Consider the following 18,889-nt stretch of genomic DNA (forward strand, 5'->3'; position numbering starts at 1 on the left):
ATAAATAGGATTAAAGCAGCATGAAGTAATTCAAATTAATGTTAGAGTTACCACAAAGTAACTCAAAATAGGATTATAGTTGTGTCGAGTAATTCAAAATAGGGTTATAGAGGGACAGAGTAGTTCAAAATAAGATCGTCGTGGCACGGAATAATTCAAAATAGGGATATAGCAACAAAAAGTAATTCAAAATAGGCTTATAGCAGCATGAAGTAATACAAATTACTGGTACAGCACCACAGAGTACTTCAAAATAGGCTTTATAGCAGCATGAAGTAATTCAAATGACAGCACCACGAAGTACTTCAAAATAGGCTTATAGCAGTGCAGAGTAATTCAAAACAGGGTTACAGCAACTCAAAATATGGTTATAGCATCACAAAGTAATTCAAAATACGTTTATTGCATCACACAGTGATTCAAAATAAAGTTCTATCAGTGTGAAGTAAATAAATTAATGTTACAGCACCACAAAGTACTTCAAAACAGGCCTATTGCAGCGCAGAGTACGTCAAAATAGGCTTATAGCAGCACAGAGTACTTCAAAACAGGCCTACAGCAGCACAGAGTACTTCAAAATAGGCCTATAGCCGCACAGAGTACTTCAAAATAGGCTTATAGCAGCGCAGAGTACTTCAACATATGGTTATAGCAGCACGATGTACTTCAAAATAGGCTTATAGCAGCACGATGTAGTTCAAAACAGGCTTATAGCAGCAGGATGTACTTCAAAATAGGCCTATAGCAGCAGGATGTACTTCAAAATAGGCCTATAGCCGCACAGAGTACTTCAAAATAGGGTTATAGCAGCACGATGTACTTCAAAATAGGCTTATAGCCGCACAGAGTACTTCAAAACGGGCTTATAGCAGCACGATGTACTTCAAAATAGGCCTATAGCAGCACAGAGTACTTCAAAATGGGCCTATAGCCGCACAGAGTACTTCAAAATGGGCTTATAGCAGCACGATGTACTTCAAAATAGGCCTATAGCAGCACAGAGTACTTCAAAATAGGCCTATATCCGCACAGAGTACTTCAAAACGGGCTTATAGCAGCACAGAGTACTTCAAAACGGGCTTATAGCAGCACAGAGTACTTCAAAATGGGCCTATAGCAGCACAGAGTACTTCAAAACGGGCTTATAGCAGCACGATGTACTTCAAAATAGGCCTATAGCAGCGCAGAGTACTTCAAAACGGGCCTATAGCAGCACGATGTACTTCAAAATGGGCTTATAGCAGCGCAGAGTACTTCAAAACGGGCTTATAGCAGCACGATGTACTTCAAAATAGGCTTATAGCAGCACGATGTACTTCAAAATGGGCCTATAGCAGCGCAGAGTACTTCAAAATGGGCTTATAGCAGCACAGAGTACTTCAAAACGGGCTTATAGCAGCACAGAGTACTTCAAAACGGGCTTATAGCAGCACAGAGTACTTCAAAATGGGCCTATAGCAGCACAGAGTACTTCAAAACGGGCTTATAGCAGCACGATGTACTTCAAAATGGGCCTATAGCAGCGCAGAGTACTTCAAAATGGGCCTATAGCAGCACGATGTACTTCAAAATGGGCTTATAGCAGCGCAGAGTACTTCAAAATAGGCTTATAGCAGCACGATGTACTTCAAAATGGGCCTATAGCAGCGCAGAGTACTTCAAAATGGGCCTATAGCAGCGCAGAGTACTTCAAAACGGGCTTATAGCAGCACAGAGTACTTCAAAATGGGCCTATAGCAGCACAGAGTACTTCAAAACGGGCCTATAGCAGCACGATGTACTTCAAAATAGGCCTATAGCAGCGCAGAGTACTTCAAAATGGGCCTATAGCAGCACGATGTACTTCAAAATAGGCTTATAGCAGCGCAGAGTACTTCAAAACGGGCTTATAGCAGCACGATGTACTTCAAAACGGGCTTATAGCAGCACGATGTACTTCAAAATGGGCCTATAGCAGCGCAGAGTACTTCAAAATGGGCTTATAGCAGCGCAGAGTACTTCAAAATAGGCCTATAGCAGCACAGAGTACTTCAAAATAGGCTTATAGCAGCACGATGTACTTCAAAATAGGCTTATAGCAGCGCAGAGTACTTCAAAATAGGCCTATAGCAGCACGATGTACTTCAAAACGGGCTTATAGCAGCGCAGAGTACTTCAAAATGGGCTTATAGCAGCACGATGTACTTCAAAATGGGCTTATAGCAGCACGATGTACTTCAAAATGGGCTTATAGCAGCACGATGTACTTCAAAATGGGCTTATAGCCGCACAGAGTACTTCAAAATGGGCTTATAGCAGCACGATGTACTTCAAAATAGGCCTATAGCCGCACAGAGTACTTCAAAATAGGCCTATAGCAGCACGATGTACTTCAAAACGGGCTTATAGCAGCGCAGAGTACTTCAAAATGGGCTTATAGCAGCACGATGTACTTCAAAATGGGCTTATAGCAGCACGATGTACTTCAAAATGGGCTTATAGCAGCACGATGTACTTCAAAATAGGCTTATAGCCGCACAGAGTACTTCAAAATGGGCTTATAGCCGCACAGAGTAATTCTAATCAATGTTATAGCAGCAGGAAATACTTCAAAATAGGATTCTAGCCATACTGAGTAAATCGCAATCACAAGTTTAAAGCACTGTGGAGGAAATACAAAATGTAGAAGTGTGAAGATAGAAGTGTGGAGTAAATAAAAATGCATTTATAGCAGCATTGGCTACATTTATCAATTAAAACGAGGTGATAGTTGAATAACAACGAATGGGGTTAGAGCTCTGTCGAGTTCATAAGACTAGAGTTACAGCAGTGTGGAATTGAATAAACATAAGGATATAGCAGAGCCGGGCTAAACGGCACTAGGGTTAGGGCAGAGTTGGGCTAAACGGCACTAGGGTTAGGGCAGAGCCGGGCTAAACGGCACTAGGGTTAGGGCAGAGCCGGGCTAAACGGCACTAGGGTTAGGGCAGAGTTGGGCTAAACGGCACTAGGGTTAGGGCAGAGCCGGGCTAAACGGCACTAGGGTTAGGGCAGAGCCGGGCTAAACGGCACTAGGGTTAACTAGGGCTAGGGCTAGGGCGGAGACAGGCGCAGGTAACGAGGCGGAGGTGCGCGCCGATCGAGGCGGCCACGAGGCGCACCTGGCGCCCCGGGACCACAAGAGGACGCGGCCGCGCACGAGGAGCGCCAGAGAGGACGCGGCCGCGCACGAGGAGCGCCAGCCCGAGTGCCGGCGCCAGCCCGAGCGACGAAGACCAGACGAGGACAAAGACGCTGGGAGTCACGCTGCGGGAGTCGCCTCGTCCCTCCGAGCGCGCCCGCTCTCTCCCTCTTTCGCCCTCGCTCTCCACTCATGTGCTTTACACGGCCCAAAAGGGGCCTCGGTTCACATACTGCACGCCACACTCGGCCGGTGCAAACATAGCAGCAGCACTCACACGGCTCTCCTTCATCTCGGCCCGCAGGCCTCGCAAGGGCCACGCCGTTTTTTGCCCTCTTTTTACACAGCACAACGCACGAAATGCGCGGCCCGCCGGCTCGAGCGCCAGGCGCGCCGTGCACTTTTGTGCCCGCTGCGCGAGATTGGTGCTCTCTTCCTGGCCGTGGCGGGCCTCGGGAGAAACGGGAAAGCCCGTTCTCGCGAAACGCGTGCTTGAACGCTTTGGAGCTTGCCTGACGAGTCTGATTTTCGCCGCGAAATGCCATGAGAAAACACAGTTGCGAGCGCATCGCGGAAGCGCAGTCATTCAGCGGCGCCCGGGTTGAGTCTACAACGTTCTCATGTCTGCTTTTAAGACCAGCCCCCCGGCCGCGGGGAGGGAGGTTCCTGTGTTACACAGCGCCACAGCGATTGACTCTTTTATTCTACTTAGCTCCGCACACACAGACATGGCAGAAGTCGCTCCCGCGCCCGCCGCCGCGCCGGCCAAAGCGCCCAAGAAGAAAGCAGCTTCGAGGACCAAGAAAGCGGGCCCCAGCGTCGGCGAGCTCATCGTCAAGGCGGTTTCCTCGTCCAAGGAGAGGAGCGGCGTGTCGCTCGCCGCTTTGAAGAAGGCTTTGGCTGCCGGCGGATACGATGTGGAGAAGAACAACTCCCGCGTCAAGCTCGCCGTCAAGAGCCTCGTGACAAAGGGCACTCTGGTGCAGACCAAAGGGACCGGCGCGTCTGGCTCTTTCAAGCTGAACAAGAAGCAGACCGAAGCCAAGAAGCCCGCAAAGAAAGCCGCGCCCAAACCCAAGAAGGCGGCAGCCAAGAAGCCCGCCGCGGCTAAGAAGCCCAAGAAGGTAGCGGCCAAGAAACCCGCCGCCGCCGCCAAGAAGTCTCCTAAGAAGGCGAAGAAGCCCGCCGCCGCCGCCAAGAAAGCCACCAAGAGCCCCAAGAAGGCGAAGAAGCCGGCGACCCCTAAAAAGGCAGCCAAGAGCCCCAAGAAGGCAAAGGCTGTGAAGCCCAAGACAGCAAAGCCCAAAGCGGCAAAGGCGAAAAAGGCAGCCCCCAAAAAGAAATAAACATGTTTGTGTGTTTAATTCATGTTTTTGATCCTTAAACGGCTCTTTTAAGAGCCACCCATATTTTCGTTTAAAGAGCGATATTCCCTGTCCTCTCATGACACAAAATTATGCTTTTAGTGGATTGGATTCCTCCTCCCAAAACGGTGACAGAGGCTGTAGGAGGAACATGAACATATGGGCAAACTAGTAAGAATTTACATTTCTCTATAGCGTTGTATATCATTGTGTTAGTGTGTGCGTTTGTATGTCTATTTTCCCTTCTGTCTGTTTTCATGCGCTCTCTCTCTCTCTCTCTCTCTCTCTCTCTCTCTCTCTCACACACACACACACACACACACACACACACACACACACACACACACACACACAGGCGGCGTCACAAACGGGGGTGGGAGGGGTGTCGCGTAGAATAGAATGGTGGGCGGACGCTGGAATTTGACGGCGCGTTTGTGATTGGTTCTTCTGCCACAACGATCTTAGCCAATAAGAGAGCGGCTGTGTTGGCTATATCACGGAGGGCTCGGCGCGTAGTCTTTATTATTTCAGCGTCGTTCGTGGAACAGGTCTGATCATAACCATGAGTGGTCGCGGGAAAACCGGCGGAAAGGCTAGGGCCAAGGCCAAGACTCGTTCCTCCAGAGCTGGGCTGCAGTTCCCTGTGGGCCGTGTGCACAGGCTCCTGCGTAAAGGCAACTACGCCGAGCGCGTCGGTGCCGGCGCTCCGGTCTACCTGGCCGCCGTGCTGGAGTATCTGACTGCTGAGATCCTGGAGTTGGCCGGCAACGCCGCCCGTGACAACAAGAAGACCCGTATCATCCCCCGCCACCTGCAGCTCGCCGTGCGTAACGACGAGGAGCTGAACAAACTGCTCGGCGGGGTGACCATCGCTCAGGGTGGTGTGCTGCCTAACATTCAGGCCGTGCTTCTACCCAAGAAGACTGAGAAGACCGTCAAGACCAAGTAAACGCGCCCACTGCTGCGTTTGCCAGTACCCAAAGGCTCTTTTAAGAGCCACCCACTTCTGCTCCAAAAGTGCAATGTTATTCCTATCTTCTTAATACAAAGCAAACGCGGTTAAAATCAGGACATGAGCACACTAATTTGCTAATAATTATATATGCGTTATATATATTATAAATAATTATATACTTGGAAAATATTCAAGTAGTAGCAGTAGTAATAGTAATAATAATAATAATAATAATAACAATAGTGAGGCGTGTTGGCTAAATGCAGTGTGAGGGATGAGAATATGTTTTGACGGCGGGCGGTTTGTGTGTAACTGGTGAATGGCAGAGTACAAAAGCGCTGCGCGCCCGTGGAATAGGGGCGGGCGCCTTGTGTTTCGAACTGTGCCGGTGGCGGAAGACGAGCCAATAGTCATCAAATGACGTCACACATTCTATCCAATGACAGACGAGTGCCTCCAAGACGCCCAATCAGCGCAGGGCAGCGTTAGGGCTTAAAAAGCCGGCGTTCGCGAGCGCCGTGTATTCTGTTTTTCGTCCGTGAAGTGCAGAGCTCGACGCCATGGCAAGAACCAAGCAGACCGCCCGTAAGTCTACCGGTGGCAAGGCGCCCAGAAAGCAGCTCGCCACTAAGGCCGCCCGCAAGAGCGCCCCGGCCACCGGCGGCGTGAAGAAGCCTCACCGTTACAGGCCGGGCACCGTGGCTCTGAGAGAGATCCGCCGTTATCAGAAGTCTACTGAGCTGCTCATCCGCAAGCTGCCCTTCCAGCGCCTGGTGAGAGAAATCGCTCAGGACTTCAAGACTGATCTGCGTTTCCAGAGCTCGGCCGTCATGGCCCTGCAGGAGGCGAGCGAGGCGTACCTGGTCGGCCTGTTCGAGGACACCAACCTGTGCGCCATCCACGCCAAGAGAGTGACCATCATGCCCAAGGATATTCAGCTGGCCCGCCGTATTCGCGGAGAGCGCGCTTAAACGACGACCGCGTCTAATCTACACAAAGGCTCTTCTAAGAGCCACCTCACAGTCTCAGTGAAATGAGCAAGTCTTCATCCCTTGGCTGTTTAAAAATTAATTGTAATGTGGTTTAAAAAAACATTGTAAATATTTTCATAAACTATATAAATTATTATAAATATGTTACGCATGATGTGCTTATACGCGCGCGCTCTCACGCTGTGGCACACTTACAGTGAAAAGGGAGCAGTGAACCATAAGATTTATTTGTGACGTCATGCGCCGAGGTCAGAGGCTTAGAACTATGCTGTTGGTTTGATTGACAGTTTTTCCCTTTATGACGCCGCGGGGATTCATCGATCTTTAAATGTTGGGGTTTCTGCGCGCGCCTCTTCACTAATTTGAAGGGGAGAAGCAGAAGGGTTTCTCCGTCATTCCGCCTAATAATGTCTTTCTTTTCTGCTTAGAAATAATCAGATACAATATTGGTGTGTATTTAACAAGGACAAAATGTAACATCTTATTTTTATTTATTCATTCATTCATTCGCTCATTTATTTAAACCTTTTTTTTTTTTTTTTTTTTTTTTTTTTTAAATCATTTCCATGTCAAGTGCTGAGAGGCCTGAAGAGACGTGCTTTAAAAATGGAATATGTAATAATAAAATGAAAAAAAAAATACTACTACTACTACTACTACTACTACTACTAATAATAATAATAATAATTAGAAGGAGTAATAAAGAAAGGCTAGAAGAAAGAATAAAGGATGAGGAGTAAAATAAAGGTTGTTGTGAGCAGCGCTGTGTTGTTGTGGATGGATCTTGACTGCCATCGTGTGGCCAAGGTTAGGAAGTGTACTTTGCCCTAACCACTGCTGCCGCAAATATAGCAAGTCTACATAGTTAGTCTTTGTAATAAATCGTTTAAAGGGGGGGATCCTTCAAGAAATGTATGTCAATGCTATGTTTGTTGCGTGTCACAAAATATATTACGACATGACAAAAACAATAACAGCAACAATAAGAATGATTCTACTACCAATACTACTATAATAATAATAATAATAATAATAATAATAATAATAGGAAAGAGAAAAAAGGAAGACGAAGAAATAATATTGAAGAAAGACTAGAGTAAAGAATAAAAGTTGATGGAAGTGCACTTTGCCCTAACCACTGCTGTTTAACGCCGCAAATGTAGCAAGTCTGTAATAAATCGTTTAAAAAATTTTTTTTAAAAAAAGGAGGGAAATCCTTTAAGAAATGTTTGCCAATGCTATGCTTGTTGCGTGTTAGAAAATAGGTTAAAACATGACAAAAACAACAACAGTAATAATAATAATTCTTCTACTTCTTCTTCTTCTTCTTCTTCTACTACTACTACTTCTGCTGCTACTAGTACTTCTTCTTCTAAAACTGCTACTGCTACTACTACTCATAATCGCCCTCGTGTGGCCAAGTTTAGGAAGTGCACGTTGCCCTAACCACTGTTGTTTATAGCCGCAGGTTAGGTCTACATCTGCAATAAAAAAAGAAATAAATAAATAAATAAATAAAGGGAGAAAAAACCTTTAAGAAATGTTTGCCAATGTTATGTTTGTTGCGTGTTACAAAATATATTAAAACATGATGACAATAACAACTACAATAACCATAATAATTCTACTACTAGTACTACTACTACTACTACTCTTAATAATAATAATAATAATTAGAAGAAATAAGAAAGAAAGACTAGAAGAAAGAATAAAGGTTGATGAATCAAATAATTATAAATCTAAAGGCTGGTGTGTGCAGCGCTGTGTGTTGTTGTGGATGGATCTTGACTGCCCTCGTGTGGCCAAGTTTATGAAGTGCACTTTGCCGCAACCACTGTTGTTTATAGCCTCTTGTTGTAAGTCTATATTTGTAATAATAATATAAATAATAAATAAATAAATAAATAAATAAATTTAAAAAGGGGGGGGGGGGGGGATCCTTTGGAATGTTTGTCAGGCTCAGGGTTACTGATCAGTAGGTCAGGGGTTCAGGCCCCAGCTCAGTGGTAGTAATGTATATGTGACAAGTAAAGGCTTCTTCCCTCTACTACTGATAATAGCTATTAAATAATTATCTTTTAGTATTTATTATAATGATTATTTATTAAATATTGTCATTACTGTATATCATTGCAACTATTATGTATTATATATCACAGTTATGTGATTCCGTGTAATGCCATCTGAACTGGATTCGGCTGCTCTTTGTACCTCCGCTGTAATATAAATGGCAACTGATTCTACAGATTTCTGCTTAAGGTGCAGTATTTGGAGATTGGGAAGGTAGTTGTGTGTTGTGTTGTCTGTGATGTGCATCTTGTAAACTGTGTGGAATGTATCGTGTTGTGACCAAACACCAAGAAATATTCCTAATACATGTCAATACATATGGCAAATAAAATTATTCTGATAACAACAACACTGCTGCTACTACTACTACTACTACCACTTACAATAATAATAATAATAATAATACTGATGATAATAATAATAGTAATAATACTAATGTGTGCTCCTATTAATACTACTCCATTCTATAAGGCTAACAGACTTTTTGTGTAGTTAGTGAAGTGTGTTGTGCTGGATGGATCTTATTCATCCACGTGTGGCCGCATTTCGAAACTTGACTGCCTGCATCCGCAGTAAATAACTGGGTTCGGATAATGAAATGATTTAATAAATCAAATGTATGAACGCACGTCACATACATCGCACCCATACATGGTGATGTACGGAGAACACGGGGGTTGTTCTGTGCATCAACACGCTTCTACATGACAGTCTGATCGACACGGCAGTCTGAAATGATGAACATTGTAGACGTCTAATAAATGAGTAAAGTAAGTGGATAAGTTATGGACGGTGTTGTCAGATTGCAAAAATGCTGGGCTGCAAAATCCTCTTTACCGTGAGCGTTGTGTTTATAGAAAAGAGACGGCTTGTGAGTAGACAGTGCTTCGGTGTGTTCAGTAGAACACTGGCTTTGTGTCGACACACGTGTTTGATGAATTGTATATTAGTTTCTTTGGCACGAATGGTGAAGCGAGTATGCTTTCCTTGTGAATGACACTTGGAGTTTAAGAATGTGGAGTTTAAGAATGTTAGCGTTTGAGAAAGTGTATCTAATTTAGACATTATACCTTAGATAGTCCATTATATTTTGCCTTTGAGAGAACTGATAAAGTAAGGCCCGAGAGTTGTCTTTGCATTCCTTTCTGTGCCGCTTGTGAGTGACCTATTCGTGTGGTAAAATGTGGGCTCGATTAAAAGTGTACACAGACTGTGATGGTGATCAGCTGAATGAGGGGCCTACTAATAAGATGCTGTGCTGCTACGCGAGACCCGTCGTTATAGCAGACATAGGAGTTTAGAATCCGGGCCTTGAGCCCACAGGCATGCTCAAAAGGAACGTCTCGTGTCTGTAAAGGGAATGTCAATGTTTTACAAACACAGAGTACTTTTACTAACCTCCTTACACTGACGGGTGTTTGTCTGTATGTTTTGTTTTTTTTTAATATATATGCCTTGCATATCAGATTAAGACTTCTACTACAATTACTACTACTACTACTGGAAAAACAACTACTACTAATAATAATAATAGTAATAATAATGTTTGTGTGTATAGAGAGGGTGAGGAAGAAGAAGACGCTAGCAGGTAGAAAGCTGTGGCGTTCTGTTTCTTTTTGAATGTGCTCTATTGTGTGACCGTTGGTCTTAGGCCCGCCTCCTCGCCTGTTCTCAACAAGGTCCTGTAGAGGGCGGATAAATATGTGGGCGCTGCGCGGCGAGTTTTATTGAGCAGCTTGACTTCGAGAGAGCAGCATCATGTCTGGCAGAGGCAAGGGCGGAAAGGGGCTCGGCAAAGGAGGCGCCAAGCGTCACCGTAAAGTTCTTCGCGATAACATCCAGGGAATCACCAAGCCGGCTATTCGCCGTCTGGCTCGCCGTGGCGGTGTTAAGCGTATTTCCGGTCTGATCTACGAAGAGACTCGCGGTGTGCTGAAGGTGTTCCTGGAGAACGTGATCCGCGACGCCGTCACCTACACCGAGCATGCCAAGAGGAAGACGGTCACCGCCATGGATGTGGTGTACGCCCTGAAACGCCAGGGACGCACCCTGTACGGCTTCGGCGGTTAAACGCTCCAACACCGAACGACGCGAACACAACGGCTCTTTTAAGAGCCACCCAAACATCCAGAAAAAGAGCTGTTTCTCGTGCTGTGTGTGTGTGGGGTTTTTTTTTTTTTTTTTTTTGCGAGGGGGCCTTTAAGCAAATGCCGTCAAGCGCCGTACACACGTAGCATACAAGTAGAAGATAATTTCTGTATGAACACATAACGATCATAATAATCTAGTTTTCAATGTTTATATTTAGTGTGTACGTGTGTGTGTGTGTGTGTGTGTAAAACGCGTTAGAAGACGGTGGTAGTAGAGATAAATATATACATATATGTATGTGTGTGTGTGTATTTTTATTTTATTTTACTTTTTTCCTTTAGTTATAGTGCACATTGTGAATATAAAAAGGCGGGAAGGGAAACAAAGCGTAGCGGGGGGGAGCGAGGAGGAGGAGGAGGAGGAGGAGGAGGAGGAGGGCGGAGCGGTGGGAGGCTCCCTGTATGAGGCGGGTTGGGATTTTGACCAATAAAAAAATGTTCTTCGCTTGTGCCTAATTACAATGTCGGCCTGTAAATAGAGCGGCCGCGAGGCGGGCGTTATTCATTCTCTCGCAGTTTACAGGAGAAGCAGCAGCAGCAACATGCCCGACCCAGCCAAGGCCGCTCCCAAGAAGGGATCCAAGAAAGCCGTGACCAAGACGGCCGGCAAAGGAGGCAAGAAGCGCAGAAAGTCCAGGAAGGAGAGCTACGCTATCTACGTGTACAAAGTCCTGAAGCAGGTGCACCCCGACACCGGCATTTCTTCTAAGGCGATGGGCATCATGAACTCGTTCGTGAACGACATCTTCGAGCGTATCGCCGGTGAGTCCTCTCGTCTGGCTCATTACAACAAGCGCTCCACCATCACCTCCAGGGAGATCCAGACCGCCGTGCGCCTGTTGCTTCCCGGCGAGCTGGCCAAGCACGCCGTGTCCGAGGGCACCAAGGCCGTCACCAAGTACACCAGCTCCAAGTAAAGCGCCTTACCGCCGTCTTCATCAACCCAACGGCTCTTTTAAGAGCCACCCACTCCTTCATATAAAGAGCATTTTCTTCTTTTCCTCTCTGTCTCTCTCTCTCTTTCTGTGTGTGTGTGTGTGTGTGTGTGTGTGTGTGTGTGTGTGTGGCGGGGGGAGGGGGGGCGCGTTCCCCGCCGGCTTTTATCGCGCTGTTTCCCCGCGACTGTTTTGTTCATTGTGTCAGTTTTGTAGTATGCTAAATGCACAGGTGAGTAAATATAAACTAGATTGTTCGAGCATTGCGCGTTGTTAAATAATAATTGTTGCTAAATAATTTTATGGCAGAATGAAGTAATTCTAATCAGTGTTATAGCACTGCAAAATAATTCAAAATAGGGTTCTAGAGGGACAAAGTAACTCCAATAGGGTAATAGCAATACAAAGTAATTGAAAATGGGCTTATAGGAACAAGAGGTACTTGAAAATAGGTCTATAACAGTGTAACGTCATTCAAATTACCGTATTATAGAGGCACACAGTAATTCAACATAGGGTTGTAGCTGCACTGAGTAATTAATTCAAAATAGGATTATAGCGGCACAGAGTAATTAAATGTAGTGATATGGTACCACAAAGTACTTTCAAATAGGCTCATAGTGACACAGAGTACTTCAAAATAGGGTTATAGCAGCACGAAATAATTCAAAATAGGGTTATTGCGGTACTAAAGAACTCAGAATAGGATTATAGCGGCACAGAGTTATTCAAAATAATGTTTATAGCTGTGCAGAGTAATTATAAATAGGATTAAAGCAGCATGAAGTAATTCAAATTAATGTTAGAGTTACCACAAAGTAACTCAAAATAGGATTATAGTTGTGTCGAGTAATTCAAAATAGGGTTATAGAGGGACAGAGTAGTTCAAAATAAGATCGTCGTGGCACGGAATAATTCAAAATAGGGATATAGCAACAAAAAGTAATTCAAAATAGGCTTATAGCAGCATGAAGTAATACAAATTACTGGTACAGCACCACAGAGTACTTCAAAATAGGCTTTATAGCAGCATGAAGTAATTCAAATGACAGCACCACGAAGTACTTCAAAATAGGCTTATAGCAGTGCAGAGTAATTCAAAACAGGGTTACAGCAACTCAAAATATGGTTATAGCATCACAAAGTAATTCAAAATACGTTTATTGCATCACACAGTGATTCAAAATAAAGTTCTATCAGTGTGAAGTAAATAAATTAATGTTACAGCACCACAAAGTACTTCAAAACAGGCCTATTGCAGCGCAGAGTACGTCAAAATAGGCTTATAGCAGCACAGAGTACTTCAAAACAGGCCTACAGCAGCACAGAGTACTTCAAAATAGGCCTATAGCCGCACAGAGTACTTCAAAATAGGCTTATAGCAGCGCAGAGTACTTCAACATATGGTTATAGCAGCACGATGTACTTCAAAATAGGCTTATAGCAGCACGATGTAGTTCAAAACAGGCTTATAGCAGCAGGATGTACTTCAAAATAGGCCTATAGCAGCAGGATGTACTTCAAAATAGGCCTATAGCCGCACAGAGTACTTCAAAATAGGGTTATAGCAGCACGATGTACTTCAAAATAGGCTTATAGCCGCACAGAGTACTTCAAAACGGGCTTATAGCAGCACGATGTACTTCAAAATAGGCCTATAGCAGCACAGAGTACTTCAAAATGGGCCTATAGCCGCACAGAGTACTTCAAAATGGGCTTATAGCAGCACGATGTACTTCAAAATAGGCCTATAGCAGCACAGAGTACTTCAAAATAGGCCTATATCCGCACAGAGTACTTCAAAACGGGCTTATAGCAGCACAGAGTACTTCAAAACGGGCTTATAGCAGCACAGAGTACTTCAAAATGGGCCTATAGCAGCACAGAGTACTTCAAAACGGGCTTATAGCAGCACGATGTACTTCAAAATAGGCCTATAGCAGCGCAGAGTACTTCAAAACGGGCCTATAGCAGCACGATGTACTTCAAAATGGGCTTATAGCAGCGCAGAGTACTTCAAAACGGGCTTATAGCAGCACGATGTACTTCAAAATAGGCTTATAGCAGCACGATGTACTTCAAAATGGGCCTATAGCAGCGCAGAGTACTTCAAAATGGGCTTATAGCAGCACAGAGTACTTCAAAACGGGCTTATAGCAGCACAGAGTACTTCAAAACGGGCTTATAGCAGCACAGAGTACTTCAAAATGGGCCTATAGCAGCACAGAGTACTTCAAAACGGGCTTATAGCAGCACGATGTACTTCAAAATGGGCCTATAGCAGCGCAGAGTACTTCAAAATGGGCCTATAGCAGCACGATGTACTTCAAAATGGGCTTATAGCAGCGCAGAGTACTTCAAAACGGGCTTATAGCAGCACGATGTACTTCAAAATAGGCTTATAGCAGCACGATGTACTTCAAAATGGGCCTATAGCAGCGCAGAGTACTTCAAAATGGGCCTATAGCAGCGCAGAGTACTTCAAAACGGGCTTATAGCAGCACAGAGTACTTCAAAATGGGCCTATAGCAGCACAGAGTACTTCAAAACGGGCCTATAGCAGCACGATGTACTTCAAAATAGGCCTATAGCAGCGCAGAGTACTTCAAAATGGGCCTATAGCAGCACGATGTACTTCAAAATAGGCTTATAGCAGCGCAGAGTACTTCAAAACGGGCTTATAGCAGCACGATGTACTTCAAAACGGGCTTATAGCAGCACGATGTACTTCAAAATGGGCCTATAGCAGCGCAGAGTACTTCAAAATGGGCTTATAGCAGCGCAGAGTACTTCAAAATAGGCCTATAGCAGCACAGAGTACTTCAAAATAGGCTTATAGCAGCACGATGTACTTCAAAATAGGCTTATAGCAGCGCAGAGTACTTCAAAATAGGCCTATAGCAGCACGATGTACTTCAAAATGGGCTTATAGCAGCGCAGAGTACTTCAAAATGGGCTTATAGCAGCACGATGTACTTCAAAATGGGCTTATAGCAGCACGATGTACTTCAAAATGGGCTTATAGCAGCACGATGTACTTCAAAATGGGCTTATAGCCGCACAGAGTACTTCAAAATGGGCTTATAGCAGCACGATGTACTTCAAAATAGGCCTATAGCCGCACAGAGTACTTCAAAATAGGCCTATAGCAGCACGATGTACTTCAAAACGGGCTTATAGCAGCGCAGAGTACTTCAAAATGGGCTTATAGCAGCACGATGTACTTCAAAATGGGCTTATAGCAGCACGATGTACTTCAAAATGGGCTTATAGCAGCACGATGTACTTCAAAATAGGCTTATAGCCGCACAGAGTACTTCAAAATGGGCTTATAGCCGCACAGAGTAATTCTAATCAATGTTATAGCAGCAGGAAATACTTCAAAATAGGATTCTAGCCATACTGAGTAAATCGCAATCACAAGTTTAAAGCACTGTGGAGGAAATACAAAATGTAGAAGTGTGAAGATAGAAGTGTGGAGTAAATAAAAATGCATTTATAGCAGCATTGGCTACATTTATCAATTAAAACGAGGTGATAGTTGAATAACAACGAATGGGGTTAGAGCTCTGTCGAGTTCATAAGACTAGAGTTACAGCAGTGTGGAATTGAATAAACATAAGGATATAGCAGAGCCGGGCTAAACGGCACTAGGGTTAGGGCAGAGTTGGGCTAAACGGCACTAGGGTTAGGGCAGAGCCGGGCTAAACGGCACTAGGGTTAGGGCAGAGCCGGGCTAAACGGCACTAGGGTTAGGGCAGAGTTGGGCTAAACGGCACTAGGGTTAGGGCAGAGCCGGGCTAAACGGCACTAGGGTTAGGGCAGAGCCGGGCTAAACGGCACTAGGGTTAACTAGGGCTAGGGCTAGGGCGGAGACAGGCGCAGGTAACGAGGCGGAGGTGCGCGCCGATCGAGGCGGCCACGAGGCGCACCTGGCGCCCCGGGACCACAAGAGGACGCGGCCGCGCACGAGGAGCGCCAGCCCGAGTGCCGGCGCCAGCCCGAGCGACGAAGACCAGACGAGGACAAAGACGCTGGGAGTCACGCTGCGGGAGTCGCCTCGTCCCTCCGAGCGCGCCCGCTCTCTCCCTCTTTCGCCCTCGCTCTCCACTCATGTGCTTTACACGGCCCAAAAGGGGCCTCGGTTCACATACTGCACGCCACACTCGGCCGGTGCAAACATAGCAGCAGCACTCACACGGCTCTCCTTCATCTCGGCCCGCAGGCCTCGCAAGGGCCACGCCGTTTTTTGCCCTCTTTTTACACAGCACAACGCACGAAATGCGCGGCCCGCCGGCTCGAGCGCCAGGCGCGCCGTGCACTTTTGTGCCCGCTGCGCGAGATTGGTGCTCTCTTCCTGGCCGTGGCGGGCCTCGGGAGAAACGGGAAAGCCCGTTCTCGCGAAACGCGTGCTTGAACGCTTTGGAGCTTGCCTGACGAGTCTGATTTTCGCCGCGAAATGCCATGAGAAAACACAGTTGCGAGCGCATCGCGGAAGCGCAGTCATTCAGCGGCGCCCGGGTTGAGTCTACAACGTTCTCATGTCTGCTTTTAAGACCAGCCCCCCGGCCGCGGGGAGGGAGGTTCCTGTGTTACACAGCGCCACAGCGATTGACTCTTTTATTCTACTTAGCTCCGCACACACAGACATGGCAGAAGTCGCTCCCGCGCCCGCCGCCGCGCCGGCCAAAGCGCCCAAGAAGAAAGCAGCTTCGAGGACCAAGAAAGCGGGCCCCAGCGTCGGCGAGCTCATCGTCAAGGCGGTTTCCTCGTCCAAGGAGAGGAGCGGCGTGTCGCTCGCCGCTTTGAAGAAGGCTTTGGCTGCCGGCGGATACGATGTGGAGAAGAACAACTCCCGCGTCAAGCTCGCCGTCAAGAGCCTCGTGACAAAGGGCACTCTGGTGCAGACCAAAGGGACCGGCGCGTCTGGCTCTTTCAAGCTGAACAAGAAGCAGACCGAAGCCAAGAAGCCCGCAAAGAAAGCCGCGCCCAAACCCAAGAAGGCGGCAGCCAAGAAGCCCGCCGCGGCTAAGAAGCCCAAGAAGGTAGCGGCCAAGAAACCCGCCGCCGCCGCCAAGAAGTCTCCTAAGAAGGCGAAGAAGCCCGCCGCCGCCGCCAAGAAAGCCACCAAGAGCCCCAAGAAGGCGAAGAAGCCGGCGACCCCTAAAAAGGCAGCCAAGAGCCCCAAGAAGGCAAAGGCTGTGAAGCCCAAGACAGCAAAGCCCAAAGCGGCAAAGGCGAAAAAGGCAGCCCCCAAAAAGAAATAAACATGTTTGTGTGTTTAATTCATGTTTTTGATCCTTAAACGGCTCTTTTAAGAGCCACCCATATTTTCGTTTAAAGAGCGATATTCCCTGTCCTCTCATGACACAAAATTATGCTTTTAGTGGATTGGATTCCTCCTCCCAAAACGGTGACAGAGGCTGTAGGAGGAACATGAACATATGGGCAAACTAGTAAGAATTTACATTTCTCTATAGCGTTGTATATCATTGTGTTAGTGTGTGCGTTTGTATGTCTATTTTCCCTTCTGTCTGTTTTCATGCGCTCTCTCTCTCTCTCTCTCTCTCTCTCTCTCTCACACACACACACACACACACACACACACACACACACACACACACACACACACACACAGGCGGCGTCACAAACGGGGGTGGGAGGGGTGTCGCGTAGAATAGAATGGTGGGCGGACGCTGGAATTTGACGGCGCGTTTGTGATTGGTTCTTCTGCCACAACGATCTTAGCCAATAAGAGAGCGGCTGTGTTGGCTATATCACGGAGGGCTCGGCGCGTAGTCTTTATTATTTCAGCGTCGTTCGTGGAACAGGTCTGATCATAACCATGAGTGGTCGCGGGAAAACCGGCGGAAAGGCTAGGGCCAAGGCCAAGACTCGTTCCTCCAGAGCTGGGCTGCAGTTCCCTGTGGGCCGTGTGCACAGGCTCCTGCGTAAAGGCAACTACGCCGAGCGCGTCGGTGCCGGCGCTCCGGTCTACCTGGCCGCCGTGCTGGAGTATCTGACTGCTGAGATCCTGGAGTTGGCCGGCAACGCCGCCCGTGACAACAAGAAGACCCGTATCATCCCCCGCCACCTGCAGCTCGCCGTGCGTAACGACGAGGAGCTGAACAAACTGCTCGGCGGGGTGACCATCGCTCAGGGTGGTGTGCTGCCTAACATTCAGGCCGTGCTTCTACCCAAGAAGACTGAGAAGACCGTCAAGACCAAGTAAACGCGCCCACTGCTGCGTTTGCCAGTACCCAAAGGCTCTTTTAAGAGCCACCCACTTCTGCTCCAAAAGTGCAATGTTATTCCTATCTTCTTAATACAAAGCAAACGCGGTTAAAATCAGGACATGAGCACACTAATTTGCTAATAATTATATATGCGTTATATATATTATAAATAATTATATACTTGGAAAATATTCAAGTAGTAGCAGTAGTAATAGTAATAATAATAATAATAATAATAACAATAGTGAGGCGTGTTGGCTAAATGCAGTGTGAGGGATGAGAATATGTTTTGACGGCGGGCGGTTTGTGTGTAACTGGTGAATGGCAGAGTACAAAAGCGCTGCGCGCCCGTGGAATAGGGGCGGGCGCCTTGTGTTTCGAACTGTGCCGGTGGCGGAAGACGAGCCAATAGTCATCAAATGACGTCACACATTCTATCCAATGACAGACGAGTGCCTCCAAGACGCCCAATCAGCGCAGGGCAGCGTTAGGGCTTAAAAAGCCGGCGTTCGCGAGCGCCGTGTATTCTGTTTTTCGTCCGTGAAGTGCAGAGCTCGACGCCATGGCAAGAACCAAGCAGACCGCCCGTAAGTCTACCGGTGGCAAGGCGCCCAGAAAGCAGCTCGCCACTAAGGCCGCCCGCAAGAGCGCCCCGGCCACCGGCGGCGTGAAGAAGCCTCACCGTTACAGGCCGGGCACCGTGGCTCTGAGAGAGATCCGCCGTTATCAGAAGTCTACTGAGCTGCTCATCCGCAAGCTGCCCTTCCAGCGCCTGGTGAGAGAAATCGCTCAGGACTTCAAGACTGATCTGCGTTTCCAGAGCTCGGCCGTCATGGCCCTGCAGGAGGCGAGCGAGGCGTACCTGGTCGGCCTGTTCGAGGACACCAACCTGTGCGCCATCCACGCCAAGAGAGTGACCATCATGCCCAAGGATATTCAGCTGGCCCGCCGTATTCGCGGAGAGCGCGCTTAAACGACGACCGCGTCTAATCTACACAAAGGCTCTTCTAAGAGCCACCTCACAGTC

General features: G+C 47.0%; 7 protein-coding genes across 7 annotated transcripts; all 7 read left to right on the forward strand.

Annotated features, from left to right (window-relative positions):
- Window positions 1–3,765: 3,765 nt before the first annotated feature.
- Window positions 3,766–4,568, forward strand: LOC128318327 (histone H1-like). Its single transcript, XM_053234105.1, has one exon. The coding sequence runs from the start codon at window positions 3,781–3,783 to the stop codon at window positions 4,504–4,506; it is 726 nt and encodes a 241-aa protein (XP_053090080.1). The 5' UTR covers window positions 3,766–3,780; the 3' UTR covers window positions 4,507–4,568.
- Window positions 4,569–5,037: 469 nt separating this feature from the next.
- LOC128318396 (histone H2AX-like) lies at window positions 5,038–17,873 on the forward strand. The gene is made up of 3 exons (XM_053234179.1): window positions 5,038–5,469; window positions 12,893–12,897; window positions 17,458–17,873. Exons 1-3 carry the CDS (start codon window positions 5,087–5,089, stop codon window positions 17,856–17,858), a joined length of 789 nt encoding a protein of 262 aa, XP_053090154.1. The 5' UTR covers window positions 5,038–5,086; the 3' UTR covers window positions 17,859–17,873.
- LOC128318353 (histone H3) lies at window positions 6,030–6,491 on the forward strand. The gene has a single exon (XM_053234132.1). It carries the CDS (start codon window positions 6,040–6,042, stop codon window positions 6,448–6,450), a length of 411 nt encoding a protein of 136 aa, XP_053090107.1. The 5' UTR covers window positions 6,030–6,039; the 3' UTR covers window positions 6,451–6,491.
- LOC128318362 (histone H4) lies at window positions 10,285–10,664 on the forward strand. The gene has a single exon (XM_053234141.1). It carries the CDS (start codon window positions 10,300–10,302, stop codon window positions 10,609–10,611), a length of 312 nt encoding a protein of 103 aa, XP_053090116.1. The 5' UTR covers window positions 10,285–10,299; the 3' UTR covers window positions 10,612–10,664.
- Window positions 11,198–11,657, forward strand: LOC128318387 (histone H2B-like). The gene has a single exon (XM_053234168.1). The coding sequence runs from the start codon at window positions 11,234–11,236 to the stop codon at window positions 11,606–11,608; it is 375 nt and encodes a 124-aa protein (XP_053090143.1). The 5' UTR covers window positions 11,198–11,233; the 3' UTR covers window positions 11,609–11,657.
- LOC128318324 (histone H1-like) lies at window positions 16,153–16,955 on the forward strand. The gene has a single exon (XM_053234102.1). It carries the CDS (start codon window positions 16,168–16,170, stop codon window positions 16,891–16,893), a length of 726 nt encoding a protein of 241 aa, XP_053090077.1. The 5' UTR covers window positions 16,153–16,167; the 3' UTR covers window positions 16,894–16,955.
- A 541-nt stretch (window positions 17,874–18,414) lies between the features above and the next one.
- On the forward strand, window positions 18,415–18,876 carry LOC128318352 (histone H3). Its single transcript, XM_053234131.1, has one exon. The coding sequence runs from the start codon at window positions 18,425–18,427 to the stop codon at window positions 18,833–18,835; it is 411 nt and encodes a 136-aa protein (XP_053090106.1). The 5' UTR covers window positions 18,415–18,424; the 3' UTR covers window positions 18,836–18,876.
- Window positions 18,877–18,889: the final 13 nt, after the last annotated feature.

Source organism: Pangasianodon hypophthalmus, chromosome 5 (genome assembly GCF_027358585.1).
Source record: "Pangasianodon hypophthalmus isolate fPanHyp1 chromosome 5, fPanHyp1.pri, whole genome shotgun sequence".
Lineage (NCBI taxonomy): Eukaryota > Metazoa > Chordata > Actinopteri > Siluriformes > Pangasiidae > Pangasianodon > Pangasianodon hypophthalmus.

Bases quoted from the DNA above. Each gene is read 5' to 3' on its own strand.
- LOC128318327 (XM_053234105.1), top strand. From the start codon at position 3,781: ATGTCTGCTTTTAAGACCAGCCCCCCGGCCGCGGGGAGGGAGGTTCCT.
- LOC128318396 (XM_053234179.1), top strand. From the start codon at position 5,087: ATGAGTGGTCGCGGGAAAACCGGCGGAAAGGCTAGGGCCAAGGCCAAG.
- LOC128318353 (XM_053234132.1), top strand. From the start codon at position 6,040: ATGGCAAGAACCAAGCAGACCGCCCGTAAGTCTACCGGTGGCAAGGCG.
- LOC128318362 (XM_053234141.1), top strand. From the start codon at position 10,300: ATGTCTGGCAGAGGCAAGGGCGGAAAGGGGCTCGGCAAAGGAGGCGCC.
- LOC128318387 (XM_053234168.1), top strand. From the start codon at position 11,234: ATGCCCGACCCAGCCAAGGCCGCTCCCAAGAAGGGATCCAAGAAAGCC.
- LOC128318324 (XM_053234102.1), top strand. From the start codon at position 16,168: ATGTCTGCTTTTAAGACCAGCCCCCCGGCCGCGGGGAGGGAGGTTCCT.
- LOC128318352 (XM_053234131.1), top strand. From the start codon at position 18,425: ATGGCAAGAACCAAGCAGACCGCCCGTAAGTCTACCGGTGGCAAGGCG.